Source organism: Odontesthes bonariensis, chromosome 8 (genome assembly GCF_027942865.1).
Source record: "Odontesthes bonariensis isolate fOdoBon6 chromosome 8, fOdoBon6.hap1, whole genome shotgun sequence".
NCBI lineage: Eukaryota > Metazoa > Chordata > Actinopteri > Atheriniformes > Atherinopsidae > Odontesthes > Odontesthes bonariensis.
The window spans coordinates 6,235,529-6,256,381 of record NC_134513.1 but is presented as its reverse complement, the minus strand read 5'-3'; the positions used below and the strand labels follow the sequence as shown (position 1 = coordinate 6,256,381).

At 39.9% G+C, this 20,853-nt stretch overlaps 2 protein-coding genes across 2 annotated transcripts in view; one reads left to right on the top strand and one right to left on the bottom strand.

Moving 5' to 3' along the window:
- The window catches only part of ccdc146 (coiled-coil domain containing 146), a 30,804-nt gene extending 25,013 nt beyond the window's left edge, over positions 1–5,791 (bottom strand). The window contains exons 1-4 of the mRNA XM_075472599.1: positions 5,771–5,791; positions 5,258–5,340; positions 4,082–4,297; positions 1,633–1,690 (exon numbers count right to left, since the gene is read on the bottom strand). Of these exons, the coding sequence (XP_075328714.1) occupies positions 1,633–1,690; positions 4,082–4,297; positions 5,258–5,340; positions 5,771–5,791 (378 nt within the window). The remainder of the gene's footprint in view (positions 1–1,632; positions 1,691–4,081; positions 4,298–5,257; positions 5,341–5,770) is intronic.
- A 3,466-nt stretch (positions 5,792–9,257) lies between these two features.
- Positions 9,258–18,414, top strand: fgl2a (fibrinogen-like 2a). Its single transcript, XM_075471463.1, has 5 exons — positions 9,258–10,038; positions 10,716–10,920; positions 14,411–14,630; positions 16,260–16,430; positions 16,514–18,414. Exons 1-5 carry the CDS (start codon positions 9,424–9,426, stop codon positions 16,827–16,829), a joined length of 1,527 nt encoding a protein of 508 aa, XP_075327578.1. The 5' UTR covers positions 9,258–9,423; the 3' UTR covers positions 16,830–18,414.
- The last annotated feature ends 2,439 nt before the right edge of the window (positions 18,415–20,853 follow it).

Below are 20,853 nucleotides of genomic sequence, written 5' to 3'. Positions count from 1 at the left end.
TGCAGCATCCTTATTCTACTACTTTGCATGCTTGCTCATCAAGTCCAAAAAGTCCCTTAGTTGGATTAAAAGTTGTTTTTATTGTAATAACTGATTCTAGTTCATTGTTTAGAAAAGGAGGACAATTCAATTTGAATTCCAAATATTTTCTTTGGTCGTTAAAACATGTGTTGGATCACACTGACTTGACCTGTTGAATGTCCAGTATCGCAGAACTAGCATACTGACAGTATGCCCAGATGATAAAACAAGAAAGAAAACAATGAAACTTCTTAATCATGTTTGACAAGCATATGTAATTGCTTGACCTTTGACTGGTTAGCACATATTGTAAGAATGTAAACTTCACAGGCTGCCTTTGAGTGCAGAGTTTGATTACATTCTTTGTATGGATGAAGCAAGAATACTACCAGAAACTGTCTGATCACCAGTCTGTTTTGGACTGAATTAAATATCTGCTGCAAGCCTGTTTAATTAGTGGACTTATGGAAATATTACCAAGCACACCAGCCATTCCCCATTGAAAAAATTAATTTCTCTGTCTAAGTCTTGTCTTTCTGTCGAGCCCAAAAGAGACTTGATGCTGCTACTTTCAGTCTGCAGTTGATTACATGCTTTGAATGCTGTCTACCATGAAGCACTGAGGTTCATCACAAACCTTAAAACCCTTCCACACCACTGCTCATCGTATGCTCAGTTTAGTTCTCCCATAAACGCTAACATTGGCACATTTGATTTGTAAAACTATACTTGTTCTGCTCCCATCTTATCTACTTAAGTTTTTCAGAAAAGTACTGGAACATGTTATCTTTGTACCAACGAATTACTCTTGTTATCTATCCCCAATGTTCGAACTGAACTTGGACAGAAGGCATTTAAGTTTGCTTCGCCCTCTGTTTAGAAAGAACAGAAATTAATTAAATCTTAGGGAGCTGGTTTCAGTCAACACATTTAGGCTCATTTTTGTCTGGTTGTAAATGCTGTGATGGGCCGTTGTGCTGCCATTTGGCCTGTCATGACGGTGGTGATTACATTTTCTTATGATGTTTTACAGTTCCCTTTTACCATATCTACATACATATCATTTTGTGTTTAATGTATGTGTATTGCTGTGTTTATTGCTGCTGACCTGAGCTCCTGCCTATCTTGTATATTGGCCGGGACAAGAAAAAAACAAACTTTAAATCTTAAGTTTTAATTCCCAGGTTGAAAAAAAAAAAAAAGGATTTTCTAAGATTAACCTAATGTTGTAAGGCTCATTCTTGTACTGCTAATCAGAAAGATTTTCTTTAGAAAAACTCTGAATGCCCTGAGTGTATTTATATGAATGAAATCTTAATCTTTTTGTTGCTTTTGTGAACTTGAACTTCATTCTTAAAATGTAAAAAAACAGTCTTTCCTTCCATAAAATGAATTAAAACTCTTCCAAAGTAAAATCACAGACTGGATTCACAAAAGTTCCGGCTTAATGTTGCTGTGAATAACAATAGCAAGCCTCCATATGGATTGATTAAGCCTGTATAAAGGCTGAAAAGTACAACTTTACTGATTTTCTTTGTTTCTTTAGGACAGTTGATGCAGTGGTCATCACGTCTCTGAAACCAGACCTGGATGGTGCAGTGAGAAACTTACGGCAGGTGTTGTTTGAATCTCATTCTCTTTCTCCAGATACAGCTTCTCTTCCCAGAGACTGCACAGCAGTGAGAAGTAAGATGTGGAGAAGAAAACAAAATGAAGAAGTTATTAAGAGAAAGAAATGCTGAGTTTTAGTTCCCAGTTAATATGAAAGAGGAAACCACTGTCCTAAATCGACATTTACATTCTTAGAATTTGACTAATGTGCAATTTCCAGTCAACCAAACCGCAACTGAAAAGAAAAAGATGCAGAATCCATATGTCACTGAAATAGAAAAGTTTTTAACAAGTTTATGGTATCAGTGATCAACAACAAAACTCTGGCAAACACACAGATAGCATATAAATACACTGCTGTATATGCAGCACAAGCTACATCTTATATAAGCATATAAATTTTGGGTTACAGCATACACTATGAATGTGCATATAAGAACATCATTTCTGTGAATTTCTCCCCCTGTGGCAGATGCTTTTTGAGCAGTCGATTAAAGTTTGCATGAAATAATTTCAAGTCAGCTCTGTCATTATGAAAAACCTTACAGCAGCACATACTGTACAGCTGCGCATTTTACAAAGCAAATGATATTAATCTTCCTGACAGCTGAAATATTGGATCTAGACTCATACGGAGAAAACTGCATGATTGCCACATTGTGAGAGTGCGAGAAGCACTGAATTTCTGTGTATCTGTTTGGCTAAAGATAAAGGGCGCAATGATTTTGAAAAGTCATATTTGCATGGTGAGCATCTGCTTGTCACATGCAGACTGATAGCAGTGTGGGCAAGAGTCGAGGAGGGAAAATAAACCCAGGAGAAGAGAGGGGAGGGAAAAAAACTTATGCTCGAGGGGATGAAAAAAAGGGCAGATGTAGATGGTGAGAGGGAAGAGGGTTCAGTAGAAAAAAGCTGTCATAAACAACACGCAAACCAGTGTGTTATACCGTCTATTATTGCATCCTCAGAGAATGCTCTGCACAGGGTTCTCATTTAATATTTCAATTAGTGCTGGGCCAACAGCTCTCCACCCAAGTCTGCATGAAAAACCACTCAGTCCTACAGATCATGTCTTTACCAAACACTGGAGGCTATTTGCAGTGAGTGGGTTATGTTGCAGAGGCAATGCAGAGTCAAATGCAGGACAGACTTTATTTTCCTATCGACTGTCTCTCTAGAGTTCCATCATTTATCAATAATGCATGCCAGTGGTTCCTAATCAGAAGCTTTGATTATGAGATCAAATATTTCTTCAAGCTTAAACATTTCCACTTATTTAGACCACTTTATTGTCCTCACCCTCATACATGCACTCAGAAACCTAATTCACACTTTAAAGCAATCGCAGCCCTTTGGAACTTATCATAATGTTTGTGCTTTTTTCATACTCTTCTGTTCAGTGTGTCTTGTATTACTTGAGTTAGCCTGGAAAACATGGCTAACTTTCACAGGCAAACAAAAGTGACAAACAGCCTTTAACGAGATGTCACAAGTACATATTACAGTGTTTTCAAGGGTCAAAAGACAAAATATTTGGCAAAATGTTTGGTAGCCTTCAGCGTATGTTATTATGTTGCCTAGCAATGTTCCAGTAACCTCCCCATGGCACTTAATGGAAGTAAAGTTTGTGTACAGAGAAGGGGAAGAATCTGGAGTGACTGCGTTCTTTTCCATTTCTGTGTGTGTGTGTGACCTTTAGGGCAAACAGAGCTGAGTGAGCTGGGTGAGAAAAAGAGACAAACCAGGAGCAGAAGTAGGAAATTGGTTACGATGAGAGAAGACACCCATGGGAGTGACAGCAAAGGATGATACAAGAGGAACAGAAAACACGATCGGGTTGATATGAGGGTGGGGGAAAAACAAAACTCAGACAAGGCTTACATTCACAGCAAAACAAAAATCCCCTTTTAACCGAGTATTTTTATCATTCACTGCGCATATCCAAGTGAAAAGATGATGCAGAACACGCAGTAAGTAATGAAAAAAACAGTCTTTTGGGTAGTGTGTTTTTCTTCCTGATTGAGTGGTATGAAATGCTGTGAGCCAAGCAATGCACAAGCAATAGATCTGTGTGTGTGTGTGTCTAATACTCTTCACCTTCACCTCCATCTTAAGTCAATAAAAAGATGCTGCCACGTGGAGCTCACCTCATGGTTTGGTCCCCAGTTAAAACCATTTGTGTGTAACCATGTGTGTGAGTGCGTCTTACTGCTCTTGTAAGCGCTTATGTAAAATCCTAACTCCTCTCCTCAGCAATCTGGTTTCACTTCTGTGTTCTCGTGTGCTCCTCTCAGTCAGGTGACATTTGTGTGTTTGCGTGTGTGCTTTTGTTTGTGACGTATGTATTTGAGTCATCTGGTATTTGATTAAAAACTAGACTTAAATGGAATGTGTGGGATCAGTGACTGCAACAGCAGTGTATGTGAATGCATGCATTTGCGCCTCTCACCACTTCAGCTCATGCTGCATCTTGTATTTTCTCTCCTCAGCAGCTTTCAGCTCATTGTATGCCTGGAGGAGCTGTCGCCTCAGTTCGCTGACCTCACTCTCAGGCTCCTCAGAGGTGTTCTGCTCTTCTGTACTCTCCACCTCGGCCCGAAGTCTCCCCAGCTCAGCCTGACATCTCTTAGCCTCTCCCAAAAGCTGGATCTCAGAATCCTGGGCACTGTTGGATGACACAATCTTAGAAGGGCATTGCATTTCATACAGATTCTCATTTATCCTTAAAGTCACGAGCACAAGTCTGACACAAAAAGACCACTGCAGGAGTTCTTGTTTCATTTGGCATTTAAAAAAGTAAATATTAGTCCAATTTCACATCAATTTTCGACATTAGAACATGTCAAACATTCTGCTCTTGTGAAATGTTTCATTATTTTACAGTGGTTATCATGAACGTTTTCATGTTTTATCAATGTTTTAATACAGAAATTTCACAAGATATATCCACATAAACCTTTAGTCACGTGGCAAATTGTATCAGTTCAAATAATTGCACTCCTGTTTTTCATGCATGAAGCTGCTGATTTGCATGACAAACTGAATAAATTTGAGCACAGAGTCAATCAGATTTAACATGCACAGAGATTTTCTTATTTTTAATGGAAATTATCCTATAAAATTATTGTTTTCATGAGGAAATTGGTTCCTCAAAGGCTAATTTGACTTTCTGATATGTCCCTCTGTGACTTGGATAATTTGTGATTACTTGAAGATTCAGTACAAATAAAAAGATGCACGTTTGGGGATATTTTCTCATTTGGCAAGTGTTTCAACCTGTACAAAAGTTGAAGCATATTCAAATGCAATTCAGTTACATTCTTCAACTGCATGTCCAAATCCAAATATTTGAACCCACTAATATATCTATAATTCTGAGCTTCAAAAGCTACTTCCAGAGGTTTTCACTTTTACAGATTTCACAAAGGGCACATGAAAGCAACACAAATCAATCTGATAAGCAGTTAATCTTGTTCAAGGTTATATATTGGAAGCATTTTAAGTGACACAAAAATTGAACACATCTCTCCCCTCTTATCTCTCTACTGTTATGTACTCAGCACCTTTGTAGTTAAATATTGATCCAAATGTATAATGTTTCATCAAGATACACAGGATAACATACCACTTCAAGGTCTCATGGAGCCGCTTATAACTTGCTTTCAGTTTGCCCACCGTGGTCTCGCTAATTTTGCCAGCTGCCAACATCTGCAGAACACAAAATAAGAATAGAACAAACAGGACAAAAGAGGTATAGGAACTCAATACACAAAACTGTTTTTACATCAGAAGTGTAGTATTAATGAGAGGCAAAAAGTTGATCACTGAATCATAATGACCAGAACTTTTAAAGCCAAATTTAAGAAAAGCTTTATTTCTGCTGTAAGATGCAGAAATGTATACTGCTGAATGAAAGCACCTTTCGTGTATCCATCTGGACTCCCCAACGCAGAACGTGATCAACCACAACAGAGGCCAGCCCTCTTCATGCCAGTAATAAGGATTTAACCCAAGCCGAGGTGCAGCTATCGTTAACTAAGAGAAACTTATCAAGATCAGAACAGAAAGATCTTACTATTTGCAATCTCAAAAGGAGAGGACTACTTATTGATAATGGCTCTTTGATAATGAAGCGTACCCACAGTTTAAGATGCACCATTTTAGACGCACCATTAGCTCTGAATGATTGAAAATACGCGGCTGAAAAACAAAGGAAAACACGGCAAAGAAAAAGATATCAGCTCAAAAACACTGTAAAGGGGAGAGCTGTACAATTTCTCTCCTGGGAGCTCAGTGAGTTTGTAACAGTGATAGAAACAGAGGACAGGTGCTGTTTCTTATCTTCAGAGCCAGGTTGGTAGAGTGGCGAGTAATGAGGGATAGCCTCGTCTGTATCAAAGAGCTGCAGGACTGAAGATATCTCAGTGTAGCAAGTAATCAAACGGCATGAACACACACATACGTTTTGATTACATACACACAAGGGCTGGTATCTCATTCTGACTTCAAACAATGATGATAGACGATAGTGGGTTTTCATCCATTATATTGTTCTTCTTGCTAAAGTATATAGTGCCTGCATGTTCCTCATCACGCTCCAAGGGCAGAGATATGAATGTGGTGAATGATGTGGAGTGTTAGTAGCATTTGTTCTGCTTTTTTATTTCCATCACGAAAGGTCAAACTACTGAAATGAAAAACTTAAAATGTGAAGTGGGCACTCTGGTTTTAAATAGTCTCAAGAACAACTAGAGTAAAAAAAAATACATAATTGGTAGCAAACCAATATCTTTTTACAAGGGGTCAGTTTTATTGTTTCAGCAGCACAGATGAAATCAGCAATGGAACAAACATTCTCGCTGTACACAGCATTTATCTGAGACAGGCAGCCTCAGGCAGCCTCCCTGATTCTGCTGCCAAGACTTATCTGCAGCAGTAGAGGGTATTGGAGGTTTTTCATGGGGCGGCTGCATGAGGCTTCCATGTGGCACACCACTACTGAAGTGTCGTACAGAAAATTACTTAAAGATATTTATGCGCGCACTTGGACTCATACACACTACACACCTGTCCTCCTTGTCCTGCAGCCACCCAAGCAAGCATGTGATCTGTACTGCAGACCAGCACTAAAACCTTCCAGTAAAATGAGTGTGTAGTGCAGCAGGTATGTGGTGCGTATATCAAAAAGAATCCATTGACTTTAATACTCTTCACCCTCAGGGAGAAAAATAATGACGATGGCCACGAGGCACAGCCCTGCATTCCACTGTGTGATGGAAAGAGCCACTATCTCTCCGTCTCTGTGTCTGCCCTCGTGTCCTCTTATTGACTATTTGAATTGGAGGTGAGCCTTCAGCCAGATTGAATCACTTAGTTAGGAGAAGTTTTGTGCTGTAATATTTTCCCTTCTGGACTGCTCTCCCACTGGGGCCTGAATAAATCTGCAGCATTACTGAAACTGTGTCACTTCTCTTGAAATTTCACACGAGGATGAGGCGTATAAATCCCATCTCGCATCCAGTGGTAATGAATTTCTTAATAAACTGAAACAATAGCTGTGCCCCACAAACAAATAATCTGTGCCAAGTTAATGACTCCACAATAAGACAAGATTCCAAGTGGTGTAATATCCACTCTGTGAGAGGGGAGCCGGATGAAGAAATGTGGTTAGCTCCGCAGGATTCATTTCAGTAACGGTTATTGCATGATCATTTATAAAAAATACTCCATGAAACTGCCTTACTGAGATGCCCCATTTTGGTCATGACAATCCTGAAATCACCAAGAAGGAAGATACCACATCATTACAATATACATAACAAGTGTAGTATTCATTGTCTATTAATAAAAGGCTCCATTGTGTTTAAGGCGCCGTTGTGTTTAAACAAACTAAATCACTCATAAATCCATCACTGATGACACCACAGGAGTTAAAATATGTAATCAGCAGCTGGAGCCTCAGAGTGGTGAGAGATGAGACCGTAATTTGGTTGGCTACATGAAGCACCCTTAAGGAAAGCACTTATTGTGGTACTCAAGCTCAAAAAGGTTCTCAAAATCACCCCTCAGGAGAGGCAGGTTAAAGTTTTCTGTGAAAATAGAACGTTAACAGCCATACTGCTGAAATGTTGTTACTCTGTTTATGGGGCTCTTTTCATAAAATTTCTTATCACTGCACCCTGGAAACATATTGCTAATGAAGCATTACTCAAAACTGTCATAAAAATCAATGATTTCTGGAAGTGTCCCTCAGCCCATGCAGTGTCAGCCGTGCCAGCCACAAACGCAGGTTAAAGCTCTACCATGCAAAGAAGAAGCCATATGTGGACCTGATATAGAAACACTGCTCTTTGGGGCAAAGCTCATTTTGAGTTGCGTCTTTCTGTCCGTTTCAGTGCAGAGGGAAACCCAAAGCATCCCAGGTTTCATGGAGCTAACCATACAAAGCCATGGCAATGTGGAAAATGTCAGGGAAGCTTTTCCACAACTAAATCTATTTTATTGTACATTCAATATCAATACCCAACCCTGAACCATTGACTTTTACAGTCTGTCCTGAAACAAATACTTTTATTGCCTAATAGGCTACAGCAGTAGAGCAAAGGAGGTCAATATAAAAAAAAATGAAGAAATGAAAAACAGCAATTTCGAGCGTTGACTCAAACTCCCATTCTAGCAGTTGGATGTCTATCTCTCTTCTCCCTCTGACCTCTCCATGTAGTCGTTGTTCATTTTTGATGACCGAGCACTACAGAAAAACATTTTCTTTTTATCATTGGCACAGCTGGTGAATCACTTACAGAAGGCTAATTGCCACATGCAGCTGTAGAGCAGTTCCCTGCACAATAAAAACTGATACGAGGGGTTCTTGATAAAGTGAAGGTATGCGACGAGTTGGGAATGAAAATGTGGTGATTTTGTTTAGTAACAAGAAAACTCCAAAAGGCACTTTTAACCTGCGATACAATGAAGCACATCTATCTGATTAATCCTGTGCCTAATTTTGTGTTTTTGCAACATTCTGAGTAAGCCTCATAAATTCAAAACAACACGATGTTTGTACTTGTAATGCAGTAAATTATTTTTTTCAGACTTGCTTCTGGCTAAACCCTGCAATTCATGGTAATTGCGCCCACCTGAACATAACTTTGAGACTCAGGACTCTGTGAAGGTGATCCAGCGAGGTTTTGGAGTCTGACCAGGTTCCACATGAAGCCTTTAAATTTTACTGACACTCAAATCCACAGAGCAACAAAGCGTGAAAGAGCATCACCTTAATGTCAGTTGAGTGGCTAGTTCTTGTGCACTGAGTCATTTTGTTCCTCTGGGAAATGAGCTGACTTCAGAGAGAGAGAGAGGCAGGATGGCAACATTTATTTAAAGCCGTCAAAAAGCACACTTTTTCTCACTATGTCCCCACCTGCTTCTCTGTCCATCCATCCCACCGCATTCAGCTGTAATCTTTCTGCATCTCTGTACTTTTTACCCAATGCTGTTGATAATGTGTTTTGCAATAGTACTGCCCCTCCCATCCTCTCGAGCTCAGAACGCTCGCTCTCCCATCCCTCCCTCTGCCTCCCTGCCTCCCTCCCTCCCTCCCTCGTCCTGATATTAATGACACAGCTATCTGAGGCAGCGGCAGTTACCCTGCACTCTCACTCTTCGGCAGGCTGTGCTCAGACACACGCTCACTCACTGACGGACAGACACGCATACACACACACAAACATTTTTCGGAACCAATAACATACTGGACACATCCACACACAAGTTTTTGTAAATCTTAAAAACATGAGGACAACATTGCTCTGCGTTTGTGCCAGTCTCCTGCTTACAGCCACACTGGTACCACGAACCAGCCAGGCAGCGGACTTCTCTCTTAACTCTCATCAGCGATGGGACACTAGAGGACCCAACAACCTGGGATCTGAATCCGGTACCTCTGCCTCTTGCCCAATTAAACTTAGACCCTCTGGCCACTGCGGGAGCTCTGGGACCGGGACAGAGGAGGGAGAGGACTGTCCCTACCAGCTCACCCTGCCTCCCCTCACCATCCAGCTGCCCAAGCAGTTCAGACTGCTGGAGAAGACGATGAAGGAGCTGCAGAGCCTGAAGGAGGTGGTGAACAAGCTGAAAAGTAGCTGCCAGGAGTGCCGAGGAGCGCGGGGCAATGGGGCTATTGGATATCAGCAAGCAGACCAGGGACGAACGCAGATCCCGATTCAGAAGGATTCTGGGGAAGAAGTGAGACCAGATCTGATGGCACAGGAGGTGCAAGGTGGGTCAAGCCATGAGGAAAGGGGAGATGGGTCGGTTCCTGGAGCTTCTGTGGATGGTACTAGACTCGGGCAAGGTTCCATTTTTGGGAAAAATACACCGACCCCAAGCACGACGCAGGAGATGCAAGTAAGAGTGAAAATTTTGTCTTTTTAAAAACAGACATCTTAAGAATTAGTTTTTAAAAAAGCCAAATTGTACCAAGCAATGAAGATGGCTTTTTCTATTGAAGTTGGCCGTATGTTTTCTCACCTCATTCTGAACCGGTTGTGTTATTGTATCAGGATTAGTTCTACAAATAAACGTAGTTTATACAGCTGTTCAAAAAGTGCAATAGCAGCAATGCACCATTTCATGTTCTACCGTCATTAATAACCCTTGTGAAAATGTTCGGGACAAAGATTAAAGCAAGTGGACATTAGATATGTTTTAATAATGTTTTAGATACAGTTTAATGTCAAATTTGCTCAGTCAAATGCACCCAGGTAGAATGTAAACAGACCAGATGTTACAAGACCTTTGGAGTCTGACCTGGCACTAATCCACAAGGGAAAATTCCTGGTACTCTAAACAGGGTGGGGAATCAGCGCTAGACACCAGCCAAATGGCGGTAAATTTTGGCTGTCTGATAAGCTTGTTGACTCTTATGGTCAGTTTGGCAGCCAGCCAACCATCACGCAGACACTGGTTCAACGTTAAAATTCAAACTGGCAGGTGAAACAATGAGGCCGGTGCCTTCAGTAATCCACCTGCTTTGTAGCCTGTGCCAAAAACAATTTCCTCTGCTCCCGCTTTGGCCTTTCCAGGTGAAGCTGAATAAGATGTCAGCCAGCCTTCGCAACGCCAGGAGCCAGATCTCAGCTCTGCAGGGTCGTCTGGAGGGGCTCAACCTGCTCAACATGGATAATGTGCAGGCTATGGTGGACAGACGGGTGGAGAATATCACAGGAGTGGTCAACAAACTCAGCTCCACTTGCACCACACCGTGTGCAGTACAGAACAGCCCTCAGTGTAAGCTTGCTTTTACTACAATTCTTTGAGCAGTAATATGCCAATATTTTGAATACTCGTATCCTTCTGTCCTGTTATTTGTTCTTCTGTTTTTATTGCATAACCTTTACAAGCCCACTCTTTCTAAGAAATAGGAAGTGAAACATTTCTGGCTACAATGACCTTGTCAGATGCACATAGTGGTTTGGTGCGACGTGCCTTTTCCATTAGCAGAATGAACATAATATGTACACTAGTTGAGAATTAGAAAATGTCTTTGCTTAAATGCTCATAGAATATCCCCATTTCCTCTACATTATTAAATCTGAGCAGTCTGATCAGAGGGAAATAGCTTTAAGCTGAGATCACACTGTACACGATTTCGACAATTTGACACCATGGCTGAAAATTAAACTTCCTCTTACCTCTTATGTAAGTAAGTCAAGTGCACCGACCCTCAACTACTCTCCACATGCAAACTCTCAAAAAATAAAAGACAGATATTTTCCATCATACTTCATAAAGGTTTCAGACTGTGGAATCTCACGATAGTGTTTGTACAATTCAACCGCAGGCTTGCAAACTAGTTCGGCATAACAAACATTCCACTTTGCTTTGACGTAAAAGCTTACTTGGATGAGAGCACAGCAGAAATGCGGGCCACTTTTTGGTAACAAAGTGAAGAATATCCTAATACTTCAAGAGTGAATGTGACACTATATCAGGGCTTTCATGTGGAAAACAGAAGTGAGCTTATTTCTAAGTAGATTAGCTGGGACAGTGGTGTGAAAGGAATCCCATTTATTTCTCCTTTGCATTTGCTTTGCTCCAAAACTTAGCTATTTCTCCCTCAAACTTTAATTTGATTCCCAACATATTTCTCTGTCATGCAATTATTTTCAACATGCGCACACACACACTTCTCTTAATTTATCTCTTGTTTCACTTCTGACTTCTCTTTCCGGTTGCTTGCTTTCATTATCACATGCTGATAACACAAGTAGCAATGTGGGCAGCTCTCCTGTCATTGTACTCTTCACGGATGGCATACAGTGTCAGCAACACTTGTCGTTGTACATCAATTTGTCACATTAAGATAGCAGATAGATAGCTTCTACAAAGGATATTGGCAATAACTTATGACACATGGCAGTTTTACAACATGGTTATAAACATGTTGTAATTGCCCTTTCACTCAAATAGTATTTCTTATCCAAGGATGCCATTAAATCTGAGAAAACTTGGAAAATTTGCCACGTTTTAGAAAAACAACAGACCCGTAAATTTTCAGTAAAAATGAATAATAGATGTTGAATTAATATGGAAATCAAATTTATACTAATTGTTTATCATATTGTCGAAGGGCTTATTGAAACAATTCATGGTCAAATGGGTCACATCCTGAATAAGCTATCAGGCAGCCAAATTGTAGCCGAGACATTAAACAATCGTTAAATGGAGAATGCACAAACCAAATCTTCAGTGTTCCCCTCTAAATAAAGTCAACACATCTGTGCAAGCGACAATATATATTACAGTCCAAACATTTATGCAAAGCATAGCAAAAATAAAAACACGCATGTTGATGAAGACGGCTAACAGAAACACTGCCAAAGCCAAAATAGAATCGTAATCATTGTAAACATTTATATATTTTCATCCCAATTCCTGTTGTAGCTGCCAGAATCTTCATATTTGGGTATTGGAGTGAATGGACAGCAGTTGGCGTTACTGATTAGCTACGTTTGCTCAATTATATAAAAATAATGCTCAGTCCTATGTTAGGAAGTGACAGGATATCTTCCTTTGGATGACTTTCTGTCCATCAAAACTCAACTGCGGAATTTAAGCTGTTTTGTGGCGACACTATCACTACAAATACACAACAAATTTCCTTCCTTGCCACTTAGGCTAACTTCCTTGATAACAGCTATCTCTTTTTATGAGAATCATGCATGTGCTCTCAAGTCAAACAAGCCTCGTGGGATTAAAGTCTGTAAAGAAATCATCTTTCAAAAATGTCAGTTAGCAAGAAGTAGGCAAAGCATTAAGTCTGCCAATTAGTGTAGCAGACTGTTCAGTCAGCATCTCAGAACTCGATTGCATTGCATCAGTAAAGTTGTTGTCTCATTAGAAGTACATATTGGCAGAAAAAAAGACGTATATGTTCCGGTTCCAAATATAAAATACTACATAAATTTACCTCAAGCCACAATACTATGATTATGTTTTTTTTAACTTCATGCACATAAAACGACTTTGTTCGACCTGGAAGACATCATGGTCTGAGCCAGAATGAGTTCTTTGCTTTGGCACAATGTCAGAGTAACAATAGCTACTTGGTCAAGATTGGCGAACATTTATGGTCATAATTCCTAAAAAGAAAGAAAGAATGAAAGATGTTTCATAAACCTTTTCCATCACTTTGATCTTCTCTCTCTGAGCACTTTGTCACAATTTCAGACTGATTCTCTTCTATCAAAGAAAAAGTCATAAATCAGTAAAGCCACTAGCGGGCATCATCCTTTCAACACAACTATGATTCCACTCATTTTGTTTTGGGAAATTTGCTAAATTGACTAACACCATTTTCTCTTGCTGGGATATCAGACAGGTCAGCCACCACTAGTTTCACTGAGCAATCATACCAACAGCGAACACGCCAGCAGTCTTTTGGACATCCATAAGTGACTGATATCAAAGTTATTTAGGTCAGGCACAGTGCCAGAGTCTGAGATTGAGATGGCTCTTGTCCGTTTTGGGACACTGGCTGCCGAGTCAGATGGATGGGGACAAATAGGGAGGGAGAAGCGAAGCTGAGAAACTGCACTTTGAAACTTATAGCGAGACTCTGAAAGAATGTACAGGTCAATACTTTGAATGCCAAATGCTGACAGAGCCAAATAATGCGATAAAGATACATTCCAGATCCATATGGAGAGTGTCCATCTGCAGCCGTTTTGCACCTCAACTGTTTTTTATAACTCGGGCGGAAAAATGCAAGTGATGGTTACAGAGTCAAAGCATGTGGAAATAGCTCAATGATACGTTTCTTCACTCCACAGACACTTTTCATTCTAGACATCCCCTCTCTGTACCTGATGTCTGTCTCCAGTAGCCCAGCACTATTATAATCTACCTACCCACAAAGCAATTTAGCAGTATTTATTCAGTATTTTGTCACGGAAGTGGACCAGACTGAGTTTAAAGGAAACACTTTGAGAAAAAATGATTCTATTCTTAAAATGATGAAATCTGGAGAACATCTGTGCTTGAATACATAGACTCCCCGGAAATTAAAGCAGGAGCGATTTCCTCAACGGGATTTCAAACTAACCTGGCTCATTTTATTTTCTCCAGTCTTCTTTGGCCTCAGGGACCGTTTCTATTAGTCTCTTGAATAGGCATAGAAAAAAAAAAGCCAAACCGGAGTGAGAGATTATTGAATACCATCCAGTGAAATCCTCTTAAAACTACTCTGTTTTCTGTCCGTCACGCTGCCAACAAACAGTTATTTTAGCCCCGCGGGACTGCTCAGACTACAACGTGTTGGAGGTGAGGAAGAACGATGTGTATCGTGTGACCCCTGATCCCCGCAATGGGACATTTGAGGTTTTCTGTGACATGGAGTCCTTTGGAGGTGGTTGGACTGTGATACAGCAACGTCTTGATGGGTCTGTCAGCTTTAACCGCACCTGGGATGAGTATAAGAAGGGCTTTGGGAACCTCAGGTAGGTTTTTTCAGTCCTATGCAGAGTCGTTTACACATGCATATTAAAAAAACGTTTTTTAGTGTTGAAATTGATGCTGGATATCAATTAGAAATCTCTCTAAACTTCAAGAAATAACCCTGTTTAGATCATCAAGGTTAATCTAACCATGGCTTCATACTTCAAGCACTTGAAAGAAAGATTACACCATAAATGTGGGTATTTAACAGGGAGAGAAGCTCTTATAAAAGCTGCAAATGACATACAATATGGGGTTTGTGGAATAGCTCAACTCTTTATGGAAGTGTAGCACTAAACTGCCAGAACACTCCTTTAACTGCAAAACAGGCAATGAATGAAACTAAATCAACAATTTGATTCAAAATGTGAGGATGGCTCAGCTGGGCCATTGTTATAAAATCTCTAGCAGTGCATACAATCCTCTGTGCTGCAACAATGATGCAGGAGAAAGCAATTATTCTCCAAATTGTTCAGAGTGCTGATCTTTTAAAACGAAAGGTGACGTGGACAGTTATTTCCACAGAATTGGGTTGGATTTTACAAAGTGCCGCAGTCTCAGGTGTTTCTTGCTGCAGTCCAGTACTTCACTTAGTTTAATTAGTTTGCGACTGGAGTTCTCACTAAAGACAAATCTGGTTTACAAAGTTAGTCATCTTTAATCAGTCTTTTGAATCCAAATATGCTGAAACATTTGCACCTTTCACAAAGATAAACTATAAGTCAAATTTAGACGTAAGGCCGTGAGCCAAAAACAACAGTTAGCCCACCACCCCTCCTCAACCTGTGGGTCAGCTTTATAATTTCTCTCTTTCACATCTAACTGGAATGTACTATTTGCTCAGGTTAACCAGGGGTGAGCTTGACTGATAAAAGGCTATCAACAATGTACTATAAGCAACACTGTCAATTCAAGATGTCTCTCTTAGTCATAGGAGATAAAGCTTATTTACAGGCAGCACTGCACTCTCATCAGTGGATGAGTTTTTACAGAATATACATATCTACTGAGCACCTTCACCCTCTCTTACCACAACTTAAGAGTGTCCAGTCTGCTCCAGGACCCACAGTAACGATGCACACCTGCTCTCAACATCACATATTGCTCACCACCTGTTTTCATTAAAAATGACTGATTATCACCTGTAAATCTAAGTAAATACTCCAACCACAGTAAATCTGACTCCTTTAAACTGGTTGCTCACTTTTTTTTTAGCTCAAATCAAGTTTTCAAAGACTGTTAATGTTGGGCAACAACAATTAGGAGAAGGCACACAGGGCCTCAACTATATCAGGGATCAAATCCCAGCTCATTATCTTTAATCTGGCTTTCTTCTGTTGTTTTTTTGTGAGAAATAACCATAGTAATGTATTGATAATCATGACTGCAGCTCCAGCATATTCCACCACTAAAAGAATAATGTCCTCACTTATACATTTTTCACTGTCACAATTCTCTCCCCTTGTACCTCCCTTCCTTTCCTCCCATGCATAGGAATAAGTACTTTTTGTCTGGATAGCTGTATTCACTTTCTAACCAACTGTGCCAGTAGCCTATATCAGCTCATTCATATTATATGTCTTGTTTTCTCCTCTATCCTCTCCTACCTTTACCTTTGTCCTGTCCTGCAGAGGCGAGTTCTGGCTGGGCAATGACCATATCCATTTGCTGACTAAAGCCAAAGACATGATTCTGCGCGTGGAGCTGGAGGACTTTGAGGATGTACGGGAATATGCTAAATATGACCAGTTCTATGTGGCTAATGAGTACTTGCGCTACCGAGTGTCGATCAGTGGATACAGGTATAGTATTAGTTTGTGTATAAGCAGCCAGTGACAGTCAAATGTAACCACTACATCTAATCATGATCAATGTCTCATGATAGTGGGACGGCTGGGAATGCCATCAGTTTCAACAAGCACTTCAACCACGACCAGAAATTCTTTTCCACGCCCGACCGCGACAATGACATGTACCCCTCCGGAAACTGCGGCGCTTACTACAGCTCCGGCTGGTGGTTCGACGCCTGCATGTCCGCCAACCTCAACGGGAAGTACTACCACAAGAGGTACAAGGGAGTCCGGAACGGGATTTTCTGGGGAACGTGGCACAACATGACGACAGAGTACTACCCTACCAACTACAGGCAGGCCTTTAAAACTGTCAAGATGATGATACGGCCCAAAAACTACGCTCCTTAAGAGCACAGGTAAATATAGTGAGGGAGAAACGAAAAGAAAAAGGATTAAACAGTGAAGCAATGAAGTCTAATACATTTTCATGTCGTCATGCATTTGCACACATTTACATATGCATATGTGTACACCAAAACAGACTATAAGCCCGATGGACAGTTTAAATGCAGTACTAAAAAAAATAACAATTTGTGCAAAAAGGTTATTATCATGCCATTACTTCTTTTGCACTGTTGTGAGAGTGGCCTTCAAAATGTTGGATCAGAAATATACCAATAAAAGAAAATGACCTGTGAACAATCATGGACCAATAAAAAAAACCTAAAAAAAAAACCATGAAGTGTAAAGGCCAGCCTCCAACAGAGGCTATAACATTACACGGAAGAATTACCTTGAGTGATTTTTCACTGTTCTCTGACATTTTTCCACTTTCTGTCCTGCTGCCTCCTACAATAAACCCTGCTGAGACACAGCACAGCACATACTAGTAGTAAAAACTAATGAGCTATCATATTCTCTGCTGTAAATGATCTCATAATTAACAGCAGCCATTCAAGTGAGATACATGAGGGCTGATGATACAGGTTTGTGTCTGAAATTAATTGTGAAAGACTTCATGCTGGGGTCAAACTCTTTAGGGAAGCTGCGCACAAGTTGGAACTGCTGCACCACTTTTTTTAATTACACCCGGACAGTTTGCTAATGTACGATTAACCCAAACAATTCAAAACATCCCGGTGAAATATGCAGCCTGATAGATTTCCCTTGAGTGCTACACACGTGCGTTCTACATTACTGATGTCCTTGTAGATTGTTCTTGACAGCAGCCACTGAGCACAACATCATAGAGTTCCAACAGTTTTTCCAACCTTATCACCGGGTGCATTAAACTACCGCACACCTCCTAATGCCATACACCAGTTTGCATCTGCAAATATGCCCTTGACTCACCATGTGTACAATACTGCCATCTAATGTTAGGAAACTGTATAGCACCATATAATCCATTTTATACACTGTGAAAAGGAAACATGGATGAAAGAAATGTGTTACTTTAACGATCTGTACAGTATTTATTTCCTTTGTGAGGTATGATAGCTTTTATAAAATACACACCATCGATCATGCAGTACAAAATCTGATTGTTAATAATCAAACATTGAAAAAGACTGTGCATTATTGTGACCATTGAGTATTTGGAGCTTTGTGTGTACCATATTGATCTTTTTTATTATTCATAGTCATGTGTAATGCCAAAAGATATGCACTTTTTATATTAAAAATTAATAAAGTTATAATTATATGGCTGTGTACATTCAAACTCTGTTTGACAGTTTAAAGTCACACTGATGCCAGTTCATCTTTAACAGCGTCTTCTCTTTTGGAAGAAGTATAAGAAAATAGAGGATGAGGTGCTGCATGCACTTAACGAGTGGAATCATGAGGAGATGATTCAAATAAAGCCAATTAACAAAAGACCTGATAGAGAGTAAATGATGATGCTGTAGGACCATGACTTTAATGTCTGTTTTTTTGTTTGTTTGTGATGTCCAAGTTAATAAAAAAGCATTGTGCTCATCCACATCATGGATTCAGGCTTTAAGTTACCATTTTTCTTCAACATAAAAAACCTTCTTGTTTTTCTTGTAAATGTCAAGACACACACCCATTTTCAGTGTCCATATATAAAAAACACTGCGCTGTATAGCAGCTTTAAGCCACACCTCATTTCCTTACATTTAGTTTCCAAAAAGCCAGACTTTCTTAGGATATTAGCTGATTTCTCAATCATTCGAAGTCTTTCAGAAATGTTTTTTTATGCTTGACAAACATAAAATAATATTTTTGCACCAAAAAGGTGACTCCAAAATAGCTATTTGCCAAACAGATTCAGGCTTTGTTGAAAAATAAAAGTGGTTGTACCAATATTGACTTTCGAGCTCTATTGTAAGTACATTTCATATCTATGTTTGTACGTGCTTCAACACATCACGGCACCTATTTTCCATTTTCCTGGCGACATACAGCAGAAAGAATAAGAGGTGGCACAAGACATCCACATGGCAATGTAGAAGTTCAAGTTCCAGTCTTTTAAAAAGCATTCCTCTTACTGTATGTTTTAAGTAATTAAGGTAAATACAGTCACTTCAACTGCCAAACAGTTTCTTTATCTTTCACATGACAACTCCAAAATGTTATTCAGGAAAAATATAACATAATAACCCCTCATGAGTCTCACCTCATCTAAGGACTGGAAAGCATCGGTGTTGGCAGAGGGCTGATCTTCTGGAAGCGAAGCATCAGGTGCATGAGCCACCAGAGGACCGAGAACCTCGTCTTGTTCTTCTTCTCTGCTGGTGGGCCTTTTATCCTGCTGCTCTTCAGACAGACTCACTAATGAAAAATACACACAGTAAACCAACAAAATATAAAAAAACTGGATGCTGGGGGGAGGAACAGCAAACACAACCTAGAAAAATATTATTTTTGTATGCAGTCGATTAAAAAAATACCCCCCAGTGATGTAAAATCCCCCCAGCAGACCAAACAAAACAGCTGAAATAAACAACTGCATTCATAAGAAATACCAGCTTTGGTTTTACTCTAAGTTTATGCCGGTGTTAGTCAGCTCATGAAGAAGACAAGCTGCATAAGTCTTACTTTTGATTATTAATGCGTTTTCACTCCCTTCTTGAAAACGGTCCCCTTTCCGATAAAACTACACGTATATACGACTTTAAATAGATTATAAAGCTAGTTTTAGCGAAACCAAATCACAGATTTCAGTCCAGCTCGAGCTGAACGGCGTAAGAGACGGCGTGTTGTGGTTACCATGACAACGACAAAGTACTTAGAGGAAATGTACAGCCAGTTGAACGGGGTTAAACTTCTAATTAATTGATATCTAGACTATACTTCCTCCACCATTTAGCCTTGTTGCAATAGATTTATGTTTACTTGTAAATGGGGTCATGTCTTTGCGAAAAAATGTTGATTTTCTTACATTTCCAGGACAGAAATCTGAGCGCCAAATGAAGCCGACACATCGTTTCATTCTGTTGACTTGTTTAGGTCAGCTGTTTCAGAGGACGTTTTTGGTTATTTTTCTTTATTAGGCCTACTTCATCATTTAGAAAATACTGTCAACAGTACCTGAAAACCCATTTCCTGCAACATTTTAAAAATGAGATATTTTCTAGACCAGCTAATGAAGATGAGTGAACAAAGCCAACTGTAAAAATCCCGCAGAAAATAGAGGGGAACGAAACTGGACATTTTGGTGTGTGAGTGCTACTGAAGTACAGATATCTGGCTCAAAGTTAGATCTGAAGAAGAAGAAAAAAAATCGTGTTTTTCACATGCAGTGGCTGCCCAGTAGATGGCTGCAAATAGTCATTTAGTCCTTGGAAACATAACCAACACGTGTCATGCATTTGCTACGGTATCAAATGAATGAGCACGGAAAGGCATAGAATGAACCTGAAAATGACCTGAATCCGAGGTGAAATGATGCAACTCTGCAGTTCTCCTTTAGCCTCTTTCCCACACTGCATTGTGGGAGCTGGCAGGAGCCATCACTCACTCCCTGCAGCAGCTGCAGGGCTGTCTTATTTCACCAGTAACATACGTGTATTTGCATGAGTTTGCGTGAGTTTCCATATAATATTTGAAAAAGACAGAAATCCCTTTTGCATGTTCCTCTACATAACAGTGGGCGTGACCCCCAAAAAAGGGGAAATTTTATCCAAATGTCCTTTTTGGCCTGGTCAATTTAAAAATGGCCATGACTGATTAATTGTAAGATACAGTTTTAGACTTCCTCCCTGGTATCTTGGGTTTAGGGGCTGATGCTCAAAATAACCCTCATCCTCAAAGACTGCTTTCAGGAAGAAAGTTAGTCAACCAGACTTGCATTTAAGTGGCATCATTAAAGTAATATCCTCAACTATTACTCAGCCTCAGGGTCATGTCTAACATAATTACAAAACTATTTAAAGAAATTTGACAGGATATTTATTCATGAAAGTCA